Source organism: Caloenas nicobarica, chromosome 1, assembly GCF_036013445.1.
Source record: "Caloenas nicobarica isolate bCalNic1 chromosome 1, bCalNic1.hap1, whole genome shotgun sequence".
Classification (NCBI taxonomy): Eukaryota; Metazoa; Chordata; class Aves; order Columbiformes; family Columbidae; genus Caloenas; species Caloenas nicobarica.
Genome location: NC_088245.1, coordinates 182024170 through 182049801, shown reverse-complemented (window position 1 = coordinate 182049801; position 25632 = coordinate 182024170). Strand labels below are relative to the sequence as shown.

The following is a 25632-nucleotide window of genomic DNA, read 5'->3' as shown; positions in this document are numbered from 1 at the left end:
TTTCCTCTTGTCCTAACACTTGTTACTTGGCAGAAGAGACCAACCCCCTCCATGCTCCAACCTCCTTTCAGGCAGTTGCAGACAGCGATCAGGTCTCCCCTCAGCCTCCTTTTCTCCAGGCTGAACAGCCCCAGCTCCCTCAGCTGCTCCTCATCAGACTGGTGCTCCAGGCCCCTCACCAGCCCTGTTGCCCTTCTCTGAACTCTCTCCAGCACCCCAATGTCTTTCCTGTAGTGAGGGGCCCAAAACTGAACACAGGATTCGAGGTGGGGCCTCCCCAGTGCTGAGTACAGGGGGACAATCCCTGCCCTAGTCCTGCTGGCCACACTATTCCTGACACAAGCCAGGATGCTGTTGGCCTTTTTGGCCCCCCGGGCACACTGCTGGCTCATGTTCAGCCGCTGTCATCCACATCCGTGCGTGTAACTCAGACCTTACCCGTGGATGCGATGCTGCAGCTGGCGCAAGGCCCCAGCTCCATCTCTGTTCAGCTCCTGGTGACTGGCATGAGACGTCGTTCCCGGATCTTTCATTTCCCTGCCGAGGTCTCGAGCGGCAGCGCCGCACTCTGCAAAGAATGACAGCAGACTTAAGCTGAGCCTAGAAGGAGCCCTTTCTATGCCATCTTACCTTCTGCCTAAGAACACCCCTGGCACCTTACTCTTGATTAATTTAATCAACAGAGTGCACAAGGAAACATCTCAGAAATCCTGGAACTACAAATGAATTTATTCACTTGAAGAAGCAAGCTGCTGGTTCTTATTTAGCTAAAAGGAAGAAATAACCAAACGCTGTTAACAACAAAACTTATTTCCTAGTCTGGCACAACCATTTGTCTACACGACAACTTATTTTCTCCTGGCTGCTTAATACAGCTGAATAGCTTTTTCACTTTCTGTGAAAAACGTTGCCAAAAGATCATGTTGACAGGAAGATTTTTTTCAGTAAAAGAAATGAGATGAAATAATTGACATGCATTCCCCACCTCTTAAAAGAATGTAACTATCAGGGCAGTGTTCATCTTTCTTAAGACCAGCAAATATGAGGACTACTGAATCACAATATTGCCATCGGAAAGTTTATATATTCAGCTGCATTCTGAATGTTACTGAATAGTAACTACAGCAAACCTTACCTGAACTCTTGAAGAGTTTTAAAATTAACAATTTTAACCCAGGTCATTTGTTACTCATAATTTGACGCACAGAATAAAACAACTTCCAGTAACTGCTTAATGCGCTACTGGAAGGCACCCAGACACCACGCTGGTGACCACAAAATATAAGTATTTCTTTGAAGAAGTATTTCCATATTTACATACCTATTTTGGTTTATATTTACCCCAGGCCCCATTTTTAATAGAATACATGCCCATAAATCTCTCGGGTTGTCCTAAACCCCTTAAAAAAGACAAACAACGGTAATACAGATTGTTCAAATGAAAGCTTTATTTGGTATTTTCATACAAACTCCAAGAGCTTCCAATATTTTGTAAGTGCAACTCAGAAGCTGTTAATGAGAAACCAGCTGTTTAACTTTGCAGACAATACTTATAAACTAAAACAAGCGCTTTTCAATCAGCCTGCTGTTCTTCACTGTATCTTCAGCTAAGCAAGCCATTAAAATCCACTGTCTTCAGCCCCTGGTCTCTGTAATGCTGTCTGCTGGTTTTTAACATAGGCTACTTCTGCTTTTACAAGGAAAATCAAATCTGCGCTTGCTGACATTCTCTGGGAAGCCTCTTAGGCAAGTCTAGCCTTTTTTTTCACCTTATTTGCAACACTTTTTGCTTTGCACAGGAACTTCTATTCAAGTTACATCCCAAAACATTTCACAAAGCTAAATTTGTTAATCACACAAATAGTTAACACGACTCCTAAGTTAAATAATTTAGCAGGTAGAAGGTGAGAGGACTTCAGAGGTAGATACAAGAGAGATACGGCTGACAAAACAGAACCGAAGCCTTGCAGCAGCAACTAGCAGAACTTTTAAGAGACAATTTTTGTACCAACAAGCGAAAGGATTGAACCAGGAGGAATGGAATGAAATCTGTCTCAGAAAAAAAAAAAAAAATTATCATGAAAGTCAACAGAGCACACATAGTTCGGTCTTGAAATAGCCGGTGTGGTGTTTGAAAATAGGTGAGGTCGTACTTGGCCAGGGCGTAACTCAAGCAGGCAGCAGAAGCGCTCGGTGTTAAGCCGGGATCTGCAGACACGGTGGCCCCTGTCAGACAGTGTGAAGCTTTCCCAAGGTCCCGGCAGGGCAGGGGGGCAAGTGGACGCTGGAAAGGCGGCACAGCGGTGATACGCAGATTTGCATATATAGGAATACTGGAGGAAGACGGTTTGAGGAAGACACCAGTAAGAAGAACAGGACTAAAAAGGGGAGGCACAACTCGAAAATCAAACCATAGAAACGAAGCAGCGTGAAATAGTTTTTTACTCCCTTTCTGAGATGCCGAGATATGCACTGAAATAACATCTTTTTCAGGGCTAAAAAAAAAAAAAAGAGAAATGTTTTTATGCATGCATGGGTTAGTGAATTTAACTCAGATCTATGTCATGACCAGCCCTGCTCCTTCCTGTATGTGAATATTGGGACTAGATGATGCTGCAGCACAGATTCTGTCTATGAGGGTCAAACAAAAAGCAAAATTTACCCTCCTGGGAAAGTCTGAATTTCAGTCTACAAATTCCCAGGTGAAGGGTTAAAATTTGTCTTAGCCTATGCAGGAACAAAGATTATTCTATAACCCACGTCAAACCGAGCAGGTGGTCTCTGCACAGCTCCTGGCATAACAAATGCCCAACAAAATAATTTTTTTTTAGTAGATGCAATAACTTTGCTCCTAAACTTTGGCCCTACTGTAAAAACACACATACCAAAGAGATGCGTCCTGTACTGCGAAGCTGTCTTTCTAAACAGACACCACAGGTGAAAGATGAGGCAAGGAAACAAAAACAGAGAGTGAATTGACTTGCTCAAAAACCACACAAAAGAAACCATCATCAGAAATGGCAATGACTCCCCCTTTTTCTCTCCAACTCTCCTTCTCATATTGCTCATAATATCTGCGACAGCCTATAAAGTCAAGGATGTAGTGCTCATTCAAGGAGCTTGCAATAAAAGCAGCCAAGCAGATAAAAACATGCTGCATGATAGAAAATGGATTCATCAGAAAACAAAACATTTTTCCTCTGAAAACACTGATCTTCTGAAACAGTAAAAAGAACATTCCTTTGTCAAGAGCCAGCGCAGCCCAAGGAAGGGTTAGCAGATGAGGAGCATAATGATGGTAATATCGAGAGGATTCCTATGGCAAATTCCAAAGGCAGAAGACTTTGCAGGGAGACAGCACAGAGGGGAGAAAGATCTGTGCAGAACAGATGTCTCAGGAAAGCAGCGTCTGCCTTCAGTCTCACACAAGACAGTATTTTTGTATAGAAGAGAAAATATTTGGTTTAGATACACAATAAGGAAACGGAATGACAGCAAGGTGCGAAATTAAACAGTGGCTTTGGAAATACCAAATTTGATTCAACTGGCCCTTATTACAATTTACACTTAGGGACAGGGAATAAACTGGTCTCTTCTCAAAGTGACTTTCAGAGGTAGTGGGGAGAGAAGTGCTGTATTTCCTCGGGAAATGCAGGCTTTAGAAATCACACCAGCAAAAGCAAGTGTATAGTATTTAAATTAATTTTACTAGCAGTGAAAAAAGAAAACACTGAATCTTTTTTTCTTAATGTTTTGGTTTGTCTATTTAACACAGTACTTGACAAAGACCTTTGGTTCATATTACAACTTTAGTTACAGGTATCTTAAATCACTGCCTAGGACCACTTCAATGTGAGAAGACATTTTTAAGATGCTAATATTTTGGGAACCTCACTGAAAGGGGAAGGATGTCCTCAGAGGAAAGTAAAAGCAGAGCCTGCAAAAAGCTGTACTACTGTATAAAACTGTACTGATAAACAATAAAATCATTTCAGAGAGATCATAAAGGAATGAATACACATTAGGCCTGAAGTAACACAAGCAGGATAAGTCCAGCAGTACAAAACAAATTCGTAAGGAAAAAAAAAAAAGTGCTTGAAAGGAAAGCACGATCACTGTTAACTTAGCAGTTGGCAATGGCCAAGAAGCAGAAAGAGCCAGTTGTCCTGGGGAATCACAGGGCAGCCGCAAAAGACAGCACGAGGCAGTCATGAGAAAGGCAAACGTGGTTTAGGGACGTATCAAGAGTTATTTCCAATACGCTAAGGAAGCATTAGTGACATCAGGCATGGCCTTAATCTTGCTTGAACACAGGAGCCCTGGCAAACTCAGGCTGGAATGGGTGAAGAGAGGTGCTGGTGGAGCACTGAAGGTCCTGTCACACAAGGACGCTTTGATTCCCAAGACAAAAGACGTGATGGATTCGACAGGAAGAAAAGCTACTTAGCTGAAGGGCAATCCTTGAGTAAGTTGGGAGGAAATGAGTGTAAACTGGTCACAAACACAGAGGCTGGAAGTTAGAGCTGGCTCCTAGCTGCTGGAGTAATGTTGAAATAAGAAGAGGAGCAAAACCCGAAAAATCTGTTTTTTAACAAAGTGCTTAATAAGTTTATGAAAAGGAAATCTGGCAACCTCTCCTCACTAGAAAGGAGATTTCTGTTCTGGCCTTGCATGGGAAGCCTTTCATGTGGAGCACACGTACACTCCTGCATCTGTGACTGTGAGAACATCCAGCACGCACCCTGCATCTCGAAATGACAATTTAGGGCTAGATATTACAGGAGACTTTCAAATTTCTGCCTATCAGAAGAAATATGACAACCTTGATGAAGCCAAAGAAACACAGGAGACTAAACACAATACCTAATTCTCTTCTACACACACAGAAAATGTCACAGAATAGAAAAAAAAATAATTTTAGCTTCCTTTGTAACACACAATAAGCCAGATTCCCTGTCTTGTACTCCTTTCTCCACTGACCTGACAGATTAACAGTCATTTTGTCAATGAAGTTCAAGCTCAGCAGTTACCAGCTCTATTTTGCTGTAGCTGGACTCTGACAACGGTCTGAACTGCACCCTGTGCTCCTGACTGAGACTCTCCTGCACAAAACACCGTGAGCTTTAGGAACAGAGCCACATTTTTTAACCGATTCACGATTCGAACTTTTCTGGCGTGCTGTTTGATGCCTGGAGAAGCGATAAGCGCAGCTGTATTCTTACGCAGCCAACAAGACTTGATGACGCCAAATGCAGACCAGTCCCACCAAATGAAGAAATCAAATCTACAACCCTTATGAAAACGTCCAAGCCAGCCTGGACAGCAGAGTCATCAGTTCTGCGTATCCATGTTTTGTTTTCCTCTCCCTCTGGTACCTAGAATGATGATGCTTCGATACATTGTGCTCCTATCAACTCAGCGAACCCTTGCAACTGTTCAGTTTGCTCTTAACAGCAGCCAAAACCCATCGGCCTCAAAGAGGTGCTGTGTGCTGTAGCAGGGCCCAGGTCTTTGGAATATTTTTTCATGAAAATAGCAGGTGATTTTTTTTTTTTTACATGGAAAGAGAGAAATAGAAAACAAGACCCAAAAAAAAAGAAAACTTGATGTGTAAAAAAGAAAGAAAAATTCAAGTAGGGATGATAATAAAGCAAAATACAACAGGAAGACACCACAGAAATATCTGCTCCAACAGGGGTGGTTTTGTTGCTGTTATTAAAAGTTAAGATTCAACACGTTTAAACCTTCTGCAGAGCTTTAGTACACTTATCATGCACTTACACAAATAATTTCTTTCAGAACGTCATTTGAAATGAGTGGCACTGATGTGACTAACTCCTCTAAAAACAGCTTTCAAATTATCTATTTGAAATGTTGGCACTCTCACCACCTACTCTTTTGCAAGCAATTAGCCAAAGGTTAGTGAGCACAATATTTTTACTCATTAGTTAGGAAACTACTCCACATAAACAATCTCGGGGGATGATTTCACTCTCTAGTACATGCCATGGATCCAGTTCCTCTGTAAAAATAAAAAATCTGCATCATTTTTTTTTGCCAGATTAAGGATTACTATATTCTCCTATACTAGAAAAGGAGTAAAAAACCTTACACAATGTACTTAAACCAGCATACACAGAGCAAATCAAACTTAAATGGCATGGTTAAAATGAAAAATAACTGTATTTACAATATTGCGCAAGTAATATAACACAAACTTCCATTCTAAAAATCAATCACGTCAAAATAAAATAAAAAATATTACAACTCACATTTTAATATCTATAAATCCTTAATTTCTATCCAACATTTTCTTTATAAAAGCCTGTTTAAAATATTAAACTTTTGATTCACTCTAGCTTAAAACAGAATCTGAAATGATTTGTTAAGTATTACTGATCACTTAGTCTCTGTCTTAAGTTTCTAGATTTTCCATTTTCAAATTTCCTCTTTTTAAATGTTGGCACCCCTTCTGTCAGGTCTCCAAGGGAGGTGACTGTCTTCTCTTTGAATATCACTGTCTCATCTTCTGGAACCTCTATCACTGGAGGCGGCAGACTGTCACTCTCTGTACTAGGAAGCTCCAGGTCCTCTTTTTCACTGGGAGAAGAGAAGAAAACATAAAAGGGTTAATCCACATGGAGAAAACAACCTGGTGTACTGCAGACAGCAGCATTCCTATTAAATCGTCAAAGCAGTTTTGAGTTAGATGCAGTCTTCTAGCCAAGATCACCATAATGATCAAGAAAAAAAAAATGTTTGTTTCTTCTGTGTGGGCTGGCATAAAAAGTAAAAAACTAAAACCTCATTCTCTACAGAATTTATAGCATGGCCCAAGCACTCATCATGTACATAGTCGTGTAAAAGACAACAGGGCTGCATGTGTGTAAATTTAAGAACGCTGAAAGACAGTGGTCAGTGAGTAATTAGCAATGGCTCACTGCCAAAATACTCTTGAGTAGTTTTCTACAGGTGTCCATCCTTGAGGGTCTGTATGACAGAACAGAGAAGAGGCTTAGAAAATCAGCCAATGACTCCAAGTTGGGAGAAGCAGCTCTGGGAGACGGGACCACAGCTAATACTGACCTGAACAAATCAAAGACATCGTCTAAAAACGACCAATCGGTTTTAGGAGGTCAACAGCAAAACACTGTGTTCTGCAAGAATAACCTGTGGCACGAACATACGATGGAGAAAAACCGAACAGTTTGCAGAAAATGATCTAAATCACAAGTCCATCAGGAATCCCACCAGCCTAACACTAATGCAAAGATACACCTTGTGTTCCTGGTCAATCCATACAAGAAATCCTTCGGTACTACTGAGTGTTCGTCTGATGTCAGCTCATGTACTACACCTAGGTTCAGGTCCTGTGCTTCAAGGAAGAGATGGATCAGCTCGAACACATAAAAAACATCCATGAGAATTAATTCAAGTCAAGAAAATGCAACTGTTGCAGTATCCCTAAAATGTAAACCTCCTGAAAGTGGTGGGCACTATGCCTAGTCTCAGTCAAAAGAAAATAATGTACACCTGCATTTGTCTCAGTTACAAGTGTGTCTATATCAAGACTGTGTGTTAATGTACAGACTCATATATAAGGTTCAGTAGCTTAAAGCACTTTTTATTGGTCAGTGCTTTCCAAAAACCAAAAAGAATTTACCAGCGCTGGAGTCAAGGAGCAGTTAGCTGGTCCAGCACAGGAGGTGTAACGTGAACCGATCAAGTGACATTATCATCTCCGAGAAGTGCTTAATTTAGTTTCAACAGTGTCAAAGCTCTATCAACTGAATAATTTAGAACTACAATGGTGCAGAATGGTGTAAGTATGAGGGAAAAGACTAATTTCATCCTCCCAAACCTCATTTCTCCAGACTCCTAGAGGGCCTCATAACAAGAAACTGCCCGCAGAAGACAGTTTGCATCACAAGAAAATGCGTGTTATGCAGTAAAACAAAACAAAACCAACCTTCTGATCGGATGCATGTCATCAAAACATCTGCAGTACATCAGTTAAGCATGGGAGGGAAAGACAGCTTCCAGATTTAAAACTGGCATAACTAGATTACACGTTTTGTCTTTTTTCTCTTTATTTAAATGATGACAGAAAGTGTCTCCCGCCGCATTATAAGAGCCCCCAGGACTTTCACATAGAGACAGCAGAAAAGGTGGTGGTAGATTTTGTATTTACTTAACTTTGTTCTGAAATGAGGGAAGTTAGGGAGCAAGAAAAACAGTTCAACCAGAAGTCTTTTACTGCAATACTGGCTGAAAGTAAGACAAAAAATTGGATGTGTTTTTAGGCTTTGTCCTTCAAGTGAACAGTTAAGAGTCAGTACAACACCACAGAGCAAGAAATAATTCATTGATTGTGGAAGTAACTCAAACATCATCAGGCTTAGGTAGAAATTGCTCAGAGTTTAAAAAAAGCATACTCATTATGTCAGCAACTATTGATCCCACAGGGAAAGAATTCAAAGCAATGCTAACCCAGTACGATCAGGTTGCTGCTGGCCCTAGAAGATCAAGATAGATCTTGAACTCCAGGCATGGTTAGCCCACCTATTATAATTACTCATCAGAAAGAAACAGAATTCAGCCTGGAAGCTGGAGGCCCTGAGAACGCTGCCTGTGCTGCTCAAGGCTAGAGACAGTCGAAGATGCAGTCACAAGAGCTCCTGAGGCAGCTGAACCAGATTGTTGAAGGAGACGATGTTAAGGAACACAAACTTAGATTAACTGCATTTATATAGTCGACACTCGGCCTCTGAGAAAAATGGTGGACGGCAATGATCCTTTAAATCATGTTAATTTACTTTGTACTCATGGTGAACTTCTACACTAAAACCAAAATACTATCCACCGTGGAGAGCTGTTATTTAAAATAAACACTGTGCAAAGAACTGTATTTGGGCTACATTTCCAATCACTGCTGTGCTAATTCTGCCAGAATTCACAAGAAAAAGCTTCAGCTCTTGAAAACAAGTATTCTGGAAACAAGTGTCATGAAAATAACCACAGTAAAAAGATCCTCACCCTGGTTCTTGTTCTTGTTCTTTTTCTTCTTCTTCTGCATCTGCTTCTTTAAGTGCTCTCCATTTTCCAAAGGTGTTGGTCTTGTTAGATGCATCACTGGAGGTTTCTGGGGAAGCTGACGTACTCCTCTCTTTATCAGAAGTTTCTGCTGGCTTAACTTCTCGCCATTTCCCATAAGGAGTTAACTTTTTAGCTTTGGGAGGTTTTTTCCCTTCCTCTGATTCGTCACCATTATCTCCTTTCCTCTAAAGAGGAAAAAACCCACCTTAAGCAAAAATGCCTAAATAAAAACACAATGTAGCTTTATTTTACATCTTTTATTTGCTATTATATACTATTCATACTTTTCAACCAAGAGCAACTTGAAACAATAAACTCATAAGAAAATACTTAAATTTCTCTCCTTGAGCTTTCATCACGTACAGAGTTAAAAAAAAATCTTAAATGTTACAAAAATTTAAAGTTGGAAAATCCAATCTATCAAGGCTGAAGTTAGCAAGGAGTAGCCAATACAAACTTATTTAAAAACAATTTAACATTTTTTTAAAGAGGCAAAAATACATATACAGCTTTCTGTGCATGCAGACACACACACTTTGCAGCTAATACCTAACAGTATTTTCTAATGATGCACATTGATACAAAACCAGATATTTTAGAATTAACACCTGTCTATGAATATGTTTGATATTTACATTGTCTCTGTCTGTTCTGAACTACCAGTTTCAGACACACTATCTGACCCAACCAGAGCCATAATCACGCCTTCTATCTTAAGTTTTAAATCGGAAAACAAAAATATAATAATCGATACAGGTTTCATACTATGTGCTGCCAACGTTTTTCTCAATTAATAAGGAAACTACAACCATGTCCTTTTCAGTCAACGGCATTCTCTGAAGGTCTCCTGGCAGTCACATTTACCCATGAAGGTTAGAAGTCATATCCTCACACTGAAATCCACATATTTTTGTAGATTATTTCAGAGAGATGACAGTGACCTTTCTCAGAGAACATCACGTTTCTTGCAGAATTCAATCTGCTTCTGGTGGGCTGAAGGCAAGATCATGCTTTCCGTTCTGCAACAGTGCCACTAATGGGCCAAATAATTGAATAAAGATTCGTTCTGCTATTCAAACAAGTGCAAACTTCTACTTTCAGTCATATGGTTTGACCACATGAGTACAGTCTACCACAAGAGATAAATCATCTTATGCTAGAAAATACTATATATAAAATAAATCTGAAGAGAGAATTTACCTTGAAATTTGTTTCTGAACTCTGTGCTTCATTTTCACTGTCTTCTGAGTCTGAGTCAGAATCCTTGTCACGTTGATTCTTCTCATTTGAAGATGAAACAAAACCAGCTGGTTTCTCCCATGTGGATACTGTCCAAGATATTTGAATAACCACATTATTTATGTTTCTGACTCTGATCTGTCATTGCTTTGACAACATTACCTTTCAGAAGCAGTGCTGCCTTATGCAAAAACGCAGCAAATAATTTAGCACAAGGCTTTTGCCTTTGTTCGGTATGTTTGTTTTAGTAAACATAATCAGAAAGATAACATTTCACTTCCCAGCAGGGATACTGTCATGACAGCTGAGTTCACTATTGAAAAGAAAAATATCACGCATGGTGAGCTGCGATCCACAAGACTGTGGTCCCTCTCATGCTAACGCAGGACAGACAAATTGCCCTCTAGAGATGCCTACTTGATTTGAGTTGTCCATTGATTACAAAGACAGGATGAGGTGAAGAACGCCAACTGCGAGCCTCAGCTCTCTGGGCAGACAAACCTCTTCCCTGTGCTACTTGGCTCAGTAACGTTAGGTCTCTTAATTAAAGAGCTGTCAAGTAAGCAAGGAAATACAAACATTATTCCGAAAAGACACGGAAGCATCTACAGGATATGACCTCATTTTCAATGAGGAGGTAGTATTCTAGCAAATATATTGAGAGGAAATATTTAAATAAAAGTTGAGTCAGTGGTCTTAAAACTGGTTTTAGTAACAGTAAGACAAAAGAACACCAACTTTCAACCTATAATTTTATATAAGATTTCACATGTAATAAAACTACTATTTTTCCAAATATTTTATCTATTTCCAAAGAAATCCCTAACTGAAAACAGCATTTAACGGGTATGCTTCTAGACGTATCTCGAAGAAGTAAAGGCGTAAGAAACTGGCAATGAGTGGCTTTGAATGAACAAAACAGCCTCCTAAGGGTAGCGCTGTCATATATGTAGCTTTAGACCAATAACTGAGAAAGTTCACTTTCCTCGATGCCACACAGAGCCAGTAGAGTAGGGCGCATCCTCCCCAAGCAGGACTTGTAGCAGGAGCTAAGCCTAGTGACACCAGCCTCCTAAATTACATGCCCAAGATGAGACACCACGATCAGCCCCTTTGGTTAACTATCTGCCTTGTTTCCAGAGGGTGGGATTAGCGTTAGCAGAACTGCCAGGTCATTTTCAAGCATTTCCAAGATACTTGCAGCTATATAAAAGCAAGGGATCACTTTAAAATCTCACAAGCCAAAGTTTTACCCAATACGATTACAAAGACATTCTTCGCGCGTGTCATGCGTCCATGAAGAACTTTAAAAAACAATCCAACCAAAGGCATAAAATGTATCTGAACTTAGAAGGCAATGTTTAAAAATAACCAGCATCTCATTTCCCTTTCAAAAGAAAAAAAAAAAGGCAAATCATTTGAGCAGGGGAGTGGCATGCTGAAAAACTGAAAGGTTGTTTTTTCTTCTTTCTTCTATTCTTGGCATCATCAGGAATGCCACTTCATACCTAATAGCAGAAGGAAAACTCATAGCCAGCATAAAATCATTTGCTCTCCAGAGAGGCACCACTGACCTTAAAATTATTCAAACAGATTTAGAAAACAGATGCCTGTCCTGGAGGAGTTACCACAAAGTTCCCCATGTAGGGAAAAAAATTGGGAAAAGATGTAAGAGGTAAGACTCTGGACGCCCTTATCAATGCTATGTCAACAAAAGGAAAAGTTTAGGAGCTTTTTATTCAGTCCTACATACCTGTCAAAACAAAATCCTGCCCCTTTCTGGTTTCCAAACTATAATTTCAATATATATGTAGAAAAGACTAACTCATATTTTAGAGTTATAAGTTCAATGTCTAAAAAAACATAGGAAGCACAAATGTGTACACACTGACAATACAGCTATAAATCCAGCACTGACTTAAGCAACAAGCATATTTCAGCTAACATAACAGCTTAAAAAATACAAAACTTAGTAATGGCCTTACAATGCAGTTATTTGTGGAACAAAATGCATCTCTCAAAACCCTGACTTCTGAAATGGAGCTTAACTGGAAAACAAGCTCTCCTTACCTCCTGTCTGTGTGTTATAGTAGTAGGTATGACCATCTTCAGTGATACCTTCTACCCACTCTGCTGTCTAAGAAAAAGATATAGCAGCTGATTAAAAAAGAATTTTAAGGATCAGCCAAAGCATCACATGTAAGACTATTCAATCCCTCAATATTTTTTGTTCATTATAATTTCACTGTTTTAAAGCTTGAACCTCTGAAGTTTTTAGAAAATACCTCCTTTGACTCAAATGAGATTGACTTGCTTAACTTAAAATACTGCAAATGTACATATACTTTTTTTTTTCAAACAGTGGATAATTATTATGAGGCAGTATAGTAAATTTTGTCATACAGTTCCGATTTTTATATATAGGCCAATATTTTACATGTTTTTTATTTTCTAAAGCATTCACGCCTGAGGTTGCAATTTCCTGTTTGCGCCATTATCTATAGTAGAGATTGGCAAAAATTTCTCTGGAGGACTCAGAGTTTTGTGAGGGCCACAGAAAACCAGTACCAATAAATATTAATACTATCATAAATTAAACACAAGCAAACAAAAAAAAACCCTTCTAAAATTTATCCCAAAATAGATCACCAAAAATAACTGAAGAATCACACTTTGCAGGAATGCATGCCAACAAATTTACTTCATTAGTAAATCACTGATCTCAACATAGCACTGTTTTTCCCTACTGATTAGTAAATACATATGAAACGTGGCAGAAGTTGTTGGTGTGGCTTTGTGGATGCATAATTAAAATAAAGATGTGTTGCGGAATCAGCCTCAGCTAATCAGTCATTACACATAACTTAAGATCTTCCTTAAGAACCCGAGTTTCATCAATACTTACACATAGTACTTCGCTGCTCCTTAAGTATCTCCTGCTCCCCATATTAGGCAGAACACCCGTGCAGCTTCACCATACATTATTTTTGCATTAATAAGTGTCCGTGTGTGTATACAGAAACATACACATATAGATGGGCTTCTCCACACACATACCTACACATTTACTTAATACTCTATTTAAACTTTGTTATTTTTTAAAAAACACAACAAAATCAGAAGTTAAAGTTCTTGCACTGGCTCTGTAAACAGGAAAAATTGTACCAGTAGGTTCAGAGCAGGCAAAGGCAAGAAAGCATTCAGTGAGCAAGTTCCCTCAAGGTTTTGCTCTTAGAAGTTTCAGTGTGCTAGTTTTAACAAAAGAAGCAAAAGGAAAAATTGTTTTATGTAAACAGAAAGAGGACAAAAAACTAGTCTTAAGTACAACCTATCCTTTTTGTTAGAGCTAGATCCTGAGAATTTTAGACTGGGTTCTTTGAGGTTTTCAGCAGGTACCTGACACTAGGCATACCAAGTATCCTACTACACTAACAAGCATAATGTCAATCTAACTGAGGTTATGGGTAGTCTATAACATGCTTTTGTTTATTCTCTCCACTGAGCAGCAATCTAACATGCTCTAAAATAAGGAGGGCCTGCGAATCTCACTTGCACTACATCTCACAAGCATGCCCTTTAATTTCTGGGCAGTGAGTCCTTGTTAGAGAACTGGAATGTTCCCAATATCTTTAGCTCAGACTAAATACGGGAGCAATCAAATGCTTGCTTTTAGCAATAGCGAAAATAACTCTAGACACCACAGAGTCACTGAGCCAGGGTGAGGGAGGAATGGTAAAATACAGACATGTGGCATTAGAGAGATAGCCGAGGCCGAAGGTGTATGTTCACGATATAGCCCAGATGAGCTAACTTCGAATTGTTGCCAAGAAGGGAGCTCCTTCTCTCCTCCATCTGCTCCCCCCGTACCAGCATTTCTCTGATTACGCAGAGAGCTGATGGAAGGAAATCAGGTCACAAAGCACTGACCTAAACTCTGGTGCCTTCACTCCCCGAACTAGTTCACTGTCAGGGCAAATATGCACCAAAGACCATACAAAATAAGGTGCAGGACCATCTCTTTCAGTGGAAGGCTACAGTAAGCCTGACTTTAAATATCGCAAAGCTACGCCTTGACTGAAGAGATAAAAGTTGAAGTGCTGGTTAATAAGTTGTGCAAAACCGCAGGGTAAAGGAACCTGAAAGCCAGAGTAGTGTATGATGGGCAGCGAAGTGTGCAGTCTCTTGGGAATGAACACTGGCTGGAAAAAGCCTGCATTTTTGAGATAAAACACTGCCTTAACAGGCAGACAAGACTTCATGGACATTTTGTGAATTGATTCAATTGCCTAAAAATATACAGAATTATAACCATTTTCTCCTGTGATTCCAAGTAACCCAGTACCTAGCATAGGTTTCCTTCTGAGATGCGACAATACAGAGCTACAGAATGTCAAGCACCCTGACAAAGCCAGGTTTTTTGATCTCTAGCATAAAATCCAACATTAGCCAACAATGCTGACTGCAAATCATACTGTACCTACGATGCCTATCTTGAAAATGGGGAAACATAACATCGCTTCACAGAAGTGTTGTGAAATTCCTATTTTTAATGTTGTGAAGCACAAAAATCCTGGAGTGATAAGTTATTATAACAATAAGAAATCTTTCTGTCTTTGGACTATTCTGCAAGTTTTCTTGTGCCTTAAATACAGACAATAAAGTAATATGCTAAAAGGTTGCTTACGCATAGGTTCCATGACCATAAGAAACCCATGAAAAAGACAAATCATCACATAACTGCGTCCTAAAGTAAACACAAATAATAAGCACTCTCCTTTTTTTTAAACTATCTGACAATGCAGTCTCACTGTTTCTTAAGATAAAAGAGTCTTAACTATTTCAAATGTCTATGATTTAAATTTTTAAATTATATTTCATTCACAAAAGGTTGAACAGAATTTATTCAGAATTTCCCCAAAGCTTTCCATTTTATGGGCTGAAACTTAAAAAAGCATATTCTGTAAAAACACAACCACTACTATATCACTTCTCTTCTCTTGATAAACAAATTAGCCAAAAAAGATCAGGTGAGTAAAATTTCAGTTTTCATCAAGCATATCATAAAACATTCTATATACTCAAATAATGTTTTCCTAAGTTTACTAAGTGCAAACAATTTATCTTCTGCAATCAGAAGACTTGCAGATTGCTCAGCTTATTTCTTATAAGTGTTTACAAGGGCAAAGAAAAGTATGAATAATAGTATTTGATTACCGTTTGTGAGTTTTGAGAGTTGCCTTGGAATCCTTTAGGTTTCTCCCACTGTGATTCTTAAAAAAAGAAAAATATATCTCACTCATCATTCAACTCTGTTCACGTTTAATAATATTTAGAAAAAAAACATCTAAAAGGGTACGACGCTGCTATGTGCACACATACAAATGAGTTATATAGATGCACTTCATTGGCATATAAAACATACTTGATCAAACTATGGTACGAACAATAAACCAAAATATCACAGTTACAGTTGGCTTTACCAGGAGTAACCACCTTCCAGATTCTGTTAAACTATGGCTGATACACAGATACTGGAATTTTGGTACAAAAAAGGTGTGTGTGTTTTTTTGGTTTTTTTTGCTTTTTAATGGTAGCATAGGCCAGAAGAAATTAAACACACAAGATTTTTACCTTTTGGAAGTTATCTTATATGAGGAAAGACTAAGGTAAATACTAACAGTAATCCATAACCTCTCTTTTACTTGGGCACAGTCAATTTATTTCACATTCCTGATAAGAAAGCCTCTTTAGGAAGAACACAGCTATCTTTTATACACTTAACCTCTGAAAGGCTAAACATTTCCAGAAACTCTGGAATGACTGCATTCTCCTATTGTTAATGAACAGCAAAACCAGTCCGAAGTTCTGGATGCCTAAATCTTGAATGTCAAATATGAAAATTCCATCTAATTGTTCACATTTGAGTAATCAGCTCACTACTGAGAGCGCAAAACAGTAAAGAAATGAAGGTAGACTTTTCTTATTTATATCCAATAACTAAATCTGCATTTGCTCCTCACTAGTTTTTACCTCCAGTTTTTGTGTTGTAATAGTATGTATAGCCTTCAGGAGAAAGTCCTTGCACCCACTCCTTCGTTTCACTTTTTGATGGCACTGAGGTGTCTTGAGGTGACTTTTTTTTCTTTTCTTTCTTTTCCTTCTTTTCTTTCTTCTCTTTCTTTACTTTAGTTTCCACTGTGTTACCTTGTGTTTTACTCTGTGTCGAACTGGGACCTACTTCATCTTAAAGAAAATAATACTTCCTTTTAAAAAAAGAGTAATCATCTGAGCTTAAATATTAGTCACTCTTGAGCAACAGCAAACAGGAAATTTTGTTCTTATGAGTATTACACTCATAAGAGGTAAACTTAAAAGATTATACTAACATAATCTTGCATTGTAGCAATACTATTGTGTCAAAAGAAAGTCTAAGTATCAAAAAATGAGCAACACAAAAACTGTAAGGACCAATGAGCTCTAATTAAACAACAAAAAGAAACTAAAAGACTTATGAAAAAGACAGCTTCTACAGGAACTTTAAACTACAAACTCTTTTTAAAGGATAACGTGTTCACATGGACAGAACAAAGGTACTTGATGAATTGGAAGCTGAGTAAGAGATTCTCATCTCCACTGTTTGACACCAGTGGGAACCCAAACTCCCCTTCTCAACAGGAACTTTTGCCTCCAACTGGCAAAAGTGAAACATAAAATAAACTACGGGAAGCTGCACCACTGATTCAAAGCACGGACTACAGCCTATTTTTTGTTATCACATTGTTTAATTTTTCTACATCAAATTGGATTGTTCCATGGATGAGAGGACACTGTAGCTAAAAACATTCTGTACTGCAACTCCTACTACTGGCAATCTGCAGACTCCCATTTTTTGGGAGGGTTTGGTTTGGTTTGCAGTTTTTTATGAGCAAACACAGTCCGGCAGGCCTCCTTTCATGCTCCTAGAACCTAATTTAAGAAAAAACATTCTTATTCAATATTCTTTCAATTCTGTCTTTAATCCTTTGGCAGCTATATGAACTACCTGGCTTAATTCCAAGCCTTTTCAAATCCTCCTGATACGCTTTCATTGCAGCTTCCTCCATTGCTGCAAATTCTTTTGACATGTTTTCTTCTTCTTTTGCTTTTTCCAAGCTTTTCTTTTTAATCTAAAACAAAACAAAAAAACCCAGGAGAATAAATTAAACAAAGATGATAATGAAACAGAGTAAAAGTAAGTATTCATGCAAATAAGATATATGAGTTACCTCACTAATTCTTTTTGCCACATTTTCTTTATGATTCTTTCCTCTTTCATGAAAGTCAATGCTCTTAAAAGCAAGAAAAAACCATATATTATACAATTTTAATTTAGTTGGTTTTAGTTAGCTAAAGTCTAGTTAGACTAAACTTAGTTGCACAAGCCTAAATGTAAACTGTTCTGAGAACACTTACTGCAAACACTACAGCTAATAAATGGCTATAGGAATTCAGGAACACTGAGAAACATTCAATCTAGAAATTATGAAAAAATCAGTAACACTCCAAAATGCTATCATGAAATTTCATGGTCTGTATTTATAAGATTTAAATTTTTTCAAATAATGCTGTTCAGTACACATATCAGAGACAAGTAACAGGGATTCTGAGCTCCCTCTCCATGCTATTCTTCTAAGTATCATCCCTTGATTCTTTTTTTTACCCTCTCTGTCTTCATGCAAACTTTAAAAAAACCCATATGCCTTATCTGGAATTCCAAATATTAGCTATGGTCCTTAATTAGATCATGCTATGCTCCACAAATATCCCACGAACTTAAACTAGCCTGCAGGTCTGAGAGAGAGAGAAGAGATGGCAAGGTGGGCGAGCTGGGTACCTAAGGACAACAGAACAGTCTGCAAGCCAAAAAGCTGCCAGAAGGACTGAAGCCAGAAGGAACCAGAGGAGTTCAGAAGCTCTACAGGTACAGCAGTGGGAGTCCTAATGTGGTTCTCACAAAAAAACCCCATCTGAGCTCATTCAGGTGTTCAAATGTTAGGTGCCTAAGCCTGACCTAGTGACCATGGAATTTCTTTGCACAAACTGAATCATCCAGGGATGATTCATCTCATTTAAAGACAGACCTTAGAAGTTACCCAAATCCTTCCCTTTACCATGTATTTATCTCCACTGACTACAAAAAGAGACCTAAACCAATTGTCATTCTGAACTGCAGGTATCTAATTGTAAAGCTCAGCTCCAGGAGAACCCCTGGCATTGAGTCAGGAATGCAAAATTTATTTCTAAATAAGAAACCAATGGGTCTCGTAGTCTGCAAAAGGCACCTGCAAGTCAGAAACATCTTTTTGTGACCCACTAACATTTCTGCGGGCTGTGTGAAATGAAAAAAGGAAACATGCCTTTAAATGCTTAGAGCACTGGCTGGACCAGGCCTACCATATACAAACAGGACATATACCAGGTTTTGCTTTCTCTATGCATATGAAGGCTAGGAACCAAATTTCAAGACAGATCAAAAGTTAAGTTACAGAATCTAAAAAAAAAGCAGGGTCAGATATTTCCATTCTTATCCGTACTGCCAAGTAGAACAGCACACATCATCTTGTATGCAGGCATCTGGCTCTCATGTAATATATTTTGAATATCACAAGTATTACAAAGGCATTTTTAAACAACAAATGTCATGCGTCAAAAGATGACTATCAAAAGTGATGTTAAAAGACTGTGATTCAAGTTCCTAGTGTTTCAAAATAATTGACATAGTGTAGTAGACCATCGTACAGGTCTGTTGTCTGCTATCCAGCACTTGCAGTAATCGCAGAATTTTTTTGGCTGAGATTTCCAGTAATCGGCCCTGGGGAGAGAAAAAAAAAGTATAATCTGAAACAATAATCAAAATCACATGCTTTTATGTATATATATAGCTTCAAAATAAAATTTAGTCTAGTGCTTAGTGCTAAGGTTTTTCTTTGGGTGACTCAGTGCTAAGGTGTGGGGGTTTTTTGTGTGTGTGTGTTTTGTTTTGTTTAAACAAAGTATGGAGATAAAGCAAGAATAGTTATATTGACTACTGTGTCCCATAAAGCACAGTTCAGTATTGGGATTGTGCCCATCTGACCCCCCAAAACTGCAAAATTTTTACAATGGAGGTGATGCTGTAAAAACCAGAAATACAAGACAAAGCAAGTTAAACAAGAAGCTCTAGATACCCTAATTAAACACAGAACTGTCAGAAAAGCGCAATGGGCACTGTTTTTAAAAATGCATGCAATAAATGTTTCTAAGTGTAAACCACAGTGAGCTCAGCAATACAAGGGTGCACTTCTGGACAACGTGAGCTCCTGTGGGGAATCCCAGAACAGATTCTGACCTGGGGGGTCACAGACACAGCAGCAAATTACTTGGATGTTTCAGTGTAAAAATGTTGAGTGTTTCTGAGCCATGCAATTTAGGTAAATTGCATATGTGTGAGGAAACTTGGGGAAAACTCTTCAGAGCTCAGAAATTATTTCGTGAAAGTATTTAACAATAAACCAATCCCTCCAATGACCGTTTCTTCATCAAAAACACTTTCTAATGCCAGGCTTGTGCAGAAATAATTCCATTTATCATTGCTTGCAGCAACAGATGCAATGCTTTGGTTCAACAGAACACATTGCAGCAACAGACTTCTGTGTTTTTAAGTTAAAATTAAAAAGAATGAGGGGCGAAAAGAAAACAAAACCAAGATTAGACTGACAACATTAAAAAAGATCAGTCTAAAAAATGAATCTTTCCCTTTCTGTCTGAAGATCAATGTACAGAGTTCAAGGAAAATACTTCCTGACATTTTTATTCAATAAAAACAAAACTTCTTCCATGCACAGCAATATCACTCTCAAACCTTGTGATATGTGCAAGCAGATCTTTCATAACAGAAACAAACTTGACTGCCTCAACTCTTAAAATTTAAGCAGATCTCAAAATACACTCTCCCACCAGTGCTTAATGCAAAAATATAATTTATAAGAGGCTACAATTACTTAAAAGTGTAAGTACGAAGCATATGCTCTGCAAAAATATATGAACCTATAAGCAATACTGTGTTAGGAACGTGTAGCTTTCCAAGCAATTTTCTGGAAAGCTAGAAAAGAAGCAGCTGGGCTTCCCCTGATTTAAACAGAAACTCGCTCATCCCTAAATGGTGTACTTTAAAACTGGGTGATTACTTAGTCACACATTTATTTAAAAGGCTTTTGAGACTTATATATCAAAACGTACTAAGGCCAAAGCCTGGGAAATCGAACTGTGGCTGCAAAATCAGCTGAGTGGGAGGGAGAAACTCAGAGCTCAGAAATACCTCTAGGTCCTGTTTCCTATTTGAACTATAGCTCCTAAATTGTCTCTAAATCCTTCTACATCATCGAAGGTAACTTTCCAGCTAAAAGCTGGGTTAACCTTCCTAAGGCAATGGAACAATTCTGACAGAAAACACATAAATTTTAAAAGAGCCTCACTAAACATTTCGGAGGTGCAAGAACAACCGCATATTTCTAGGTCTAACCTAATGGGGCTAGTTCTTTCTTTTCAACAAAATCAAGCGTAACTGCTAAAATTAACACTGTACAGCTGCGCCCACCAAAATTCAAGACCTGAGAGTGTGACTAGCTGTGTTTTCACAGCTGTATTTTCCACTGATTTCTTTCCTAAACGCTACTGGACATCACATCTGTCACAAACCACTGTAGCTACACAGAGAGTAATCGTGCTGGAGAACCTGAGGGCACACCTGGGCTTAGTACTAATCCAGGTCTTGATGACAGCGGCCTTTTGTCTTCATCTCCTACTGGTTTTGATAAAGTATGGAGCTGGCTCTCTGTTGTTACATTTAAAATAAATGTAAATGATGCTCTGTGCAAAAGACCTGATATCCTGGGAACCTCAAATCCTACATTTCGTGATTAATGGAGTTGTGTAAATTATGATCCCAATTCTGCGACTTATTGGCATGAGGAGTGTTATACGCTGAGTAATTCTCATAAACATTTTCCACTTGAGTTCATGCTGCTCAAAAAAAGAGCAAGCTCAGCTGAAATATCCACTGAATAACATCTGCCACTGTAACAACGATGGAGCCTGCAAAGCATCAACGGTGCTGCAATGAGAGCAAACCAAAGAGGAATGTTTGGAAAGAAGCAGCAACTGAAGCGAGACCTCACTTTACTGAGATGCTACAAGTGCTTCACAGGCTCTGGTCACAAGCCTGAAAGTTAACCCGGGTTGATGACAATGTTTAAGTATGTGATCATTTTATTAATCTGCCAAATACAGGCTTGAGAGTCGATGCGGTTAAAGTGGTACAGAGGTCTTTTATACTTCAATAACTGTGTACAAATCAAGGGAAATAGTTATTTTAAAAAGTCATTGCAGTAAAAATGGTACAGCTCTAAAGACTCCTTCTTCTTCTGCTTGTGCTTACATCAGTACAGTTAAGCCTGATTCTTGTTTTCAGCTTTACAGTTGGGCCAACCTGCCAAGGACCAGAAAGCTGCCCAGCTAGCCATGACCACCACAACCACCTTTCTTCCTTTCACTAAAACAGCCCAGAAGGCATAAAGCCTGGCTCGTCCAGGTTTGCAGGGTTGAGACTTCAGCATTGTACACATTTACCCCAGCATGGCTATCCAAACAGGAGCTTGGTGACACCGACCCTGAAAGCTGTGCAAGTTTTATTGCAAAGCTCTACCCCAAAGGGTTTTGACGAAGTCCCATTCAGAGCCCAGTTTTCCAGAGTTGCAAGTCAGCTTGGCAACCTGCTACTGGGCACACAAGGAACAGAGTGGGACTGAAACAGATGGATACTGGGCAACTTCTAGACACACTGCTGTAAACTTTCACACAGAGCTGGTAATCCGGTACAAACCTGCAAGAAATGCATGTCTCCTAAAGAACAGTGATTTTCTTTCAACTTTTACTGGTCAAACTACCCAGGGCAGAATGTGCAACAGTTCAGAGGGCTAAAGGGGAAGGAGGGAGAAAGAGGGAGTGAACATCAAACCGTTTTCTTGAAACTTTAACGGAATTACGAACTCTGCTGCAAACAGCTGTATAGTGCAAATAGAATCAACAAATGTTACAACCATTTTCGGATTTCTGAAGTGCATTTAAAACTTCAGAAGGAGTGAGAAGACAGGGAAGAACAAATAGCAGCTCTTCATTAACAGTACCCACCGCGTTCACCATTTCAAAAGATATGAAAACACTGAAAACTCAGAGAAAAAACTCTGAAACTCAGGTATTTTTACTTTGCATAGCTTGCTTCTTGATCCATGAGAACCACGCAGCCTACGCTGCAATGACAGCATTGCACACTCCTACCGCATGTGAACCACGCGTTTGGAAGCACACCAAGGGGACAGGTTCTGTTGACAGTGTTCAGAGAGCGACCTGCAGAGTAACTCCAGCAGTACTGGGGTCCAGGGCCCCAAACTGTCCACCTGCGAGCTGCTTCTCCACAACTTACAGTGTTATTAATGTTTAAGAGGTGGTACAGTCAGCCTTCCTTACATAGGGAAGCTTGAGAAACTCCCATAAAGAAGCTATCTTCAGCTGAGACCCCTTTACTTTGAGACTGGGCTGGAGGTTTTGGTTCGTACCACATATTGGCCGAAATTAAAAGGAGGGAGTGAGGAGGGAAAAAAAAAAAAAGAAACAGCTGTTTCAGGTGTCTCTGAAGACAAGAAAAAAAAATTGGCCATGTAAACAAAATCTGGAGGCATTTGCTTCAAATAGCTCTGTTCTGAAACACCAAACTTGAAATTTGGCAGGGATGTAGAGGGGTTTGTATCAGGGATATAGCTGTCCAAATTATAAGCCTTTAAAGAGGAATAAACATCATACACATGCTCAGCAGTGTTCTTTGTTTTTAATATCTACAACCTCTGAAGACTTTACACAAAGTTAATACCTTCCGGCTTTCTTGCAGGTTTGAGCACTGAACAGCCTATGTATGCATCATCTTCTTGAATACAGATAGGTGAAGTAAGTAACAGATTCAAGTTCCTGACTACAGAAGGAAATTAACGCAGAGCCATTGTGCCTGTTCTGTAACAGCCACTCAACAGGACAGTATCCTGAAATACTAATAAATGCTATTTGGGAATACTGTGTACTTCTAAAGAAAAATAATAGTTCTGTAATGGAAAGAAGTAGAAAGAATGAAAGAAAAAAATCACATATATTTCACCACAGACCCTCCTCCACATGGGAAGCCATTCCAGAACAGCTAATTCTAATTCAACTATCCCAGTATTGGCAAGACCTAAGAACGCAATGCTAAAATTGGCAGGAAAGGAGGCCAAAAAGTAAAAGGTTTTCTTGTACTATGAAGTAAGTTCCAGTGCCACGGTCCCAGTGACCCATGCTTCCAATAATTCACAGCAATTCCATTCATTCATTCATACTGCACTAATCCTACCCTAAAAGCTCTCCTTAGATACATACCCTTAATTTTTTTTTAAACAGTATTTAAAAATAAGGACTCAAGAAAACAGCATCCCAGACACACTGAGTACATGAGGCTGTCCTACCTAACCTTAGCTTGTTTGCCTTCTAATATATCACAGAATGTATATGTGGGGTCCTACAGAGTAGTACTGGATGGGAATTTTATCCACATGAAATAGGGCAGTTCTGTGAAGGGTTTAGTTCTTCTGGCCTTCAAACTGACTATATTTTTGGCAATCCTTCTGTAAATTCTAATTTACAACCCGAGTGGCTGCCTCTTTATTACTATACTAGCCCCTTCAGAACAACATACAAACCATAATGTCCCACAATATAATCTGAGCAGAAAGCAGAGTCTGCAGAAGCTGCTCAGTCTGACCTGTATTGGTGCTGAAGATCATCTGCATGGATCTGCTTTGCCAGATCTCTTTTTCAAATTGTAAATTATGTAATTTGAAAGGTAACACTACAGGTATTTTAAACACTATACAAGAATGCACAAGAACATCAGGACAGGCAGACTTCTGCACACACGGAGCTCCAGCAGAGCTCATCTCCCCTAACTTTAGTCGTCTACAAAGTGAGATATCAAATTGTCTAAGTTCTCCATGTCAATAGAGGGAGACTGTCATCTCCAAAACACCAGCCTTTCCATCCTAAACTGGCATCTGAGAAGCAAATTGAACTCCATAGGTTCCTATTTCTTCCCTATACAAAGAACCTAAAGTGAACTGCCTGAGTCAGGCTTCAAAAGTTAAATATCTGCAGTCGGGGATATCTACTGAGAGCAGAGGTCTGCTGCTGTAGATACAGAAGAAGGATACAGGTTATGCCAAGAAGAATACGATAAGGAGCGGAAAAAACCAGCAACATAAATTGGGTCAAGACACTGTTCAGGTATAATTTTAGCAGTAACTAAAATTAAGAACGCTGCCGTATGTAGTATCAGTCTGCAAGACCGGCTCGCAGAAACTAACCATCAAAATGCTTTCTTTTCTAAAGAAATTTTTGATCTGGTTAAGATTTTTTTTTTCAGCACAGAAGTTAGGCTATCTTCAAAAGTAACAGAAACGAGCAAATGCCATTCATATGACATTCTGATTAAATAAGAGACCAAAGCTTGGCGGTTTTTACCCCCCCCCCCCCCAAACGCGGTCAGGCATTAAGGCAAATTTTCTAATTAAAGACTTCAAAGAGGTCGCCACGGCCAGCAAAACTGAGACACTGCGGCTTTCTTCTTCCACACGCTTCACGCAGGAGCAGAGGCGCCAGGAGGCCGCGGCCGGAGGGGTCCGGGGGGACGGACACCCGAGCGCTCCCCGCGCCGCACCCCGAGGCGGGCGCTGCAGCTGCCCGGCGTGTCTGCGAGAGATAAGGCGCCGAAAGCGCAGCACGAACAAACAAACGGGAGCGGGGGGGAGGGCGGAAGGGAGCAGAGACCAGAGCGAGAGGGAAACAACTCGGTGGGCGAGGCGGGGGTCGCCGGCAGCCCCGGGGGCGCAGCCGCAGCCCGCCGGCCCAAGGCTTCCCCACGGCCCGCGGGGCCGGGCCCGGCACAGCGGCGCCCGCACCGCGCGTTGCCGGCGCTGCCCGAGCCCGAGCCCGGCCCCGGCCCGCAGGGCGCGGGGGGCTCCGCAGGGAGCGCGGCCGGCGCTGCCCGCTCCCTCCCGGCCCCCAGCACTCACATCGCCGCTTCCCCGGCCGCGCTGCCGCACCACGCCGCTCCCCGCCGCCAGCCGCGCCGCGCCGCTGGGCGGGCCGGGCCGGGAGGGGAGGGAACGCGGCGACGGGAGCCGGGAGGGCTCAACCCGCGCT

At 39.9% G+C, this 25632-nt stretch overlaps 1 protein-coding gene across 1 annotated transcript; it reads right to left on the bottom strand.

Annotated features, from left to right (window-relative positions):
• Nucleotides 1-1428: 1428 nt before the first annotated feature.
• Nucleotides 1429-25570, bottom strand: WBP4 (WW domain binding protein 4). The gene is made up of 10 exons (XM_065658280.1): nt 25503-25570; nt 19114-19186; nt 17601-17663; nt 17378-17501; nt 16366-16578; nt 15550-15605; nt 12406-12472; nt 10297-10424; nt 9037-9281; nt 1429-6600 (listed from the first exon to the last, which is right to left on the bottom strand). Coding segments are annotated over exons 1-10 (1179 nt in total). The 5' UTR covers nt 25505-25570; the 3' UTR covers nt 1429-6392.
• Nucleotides 25571-25632: the final 62 nt, after the last annotated feature.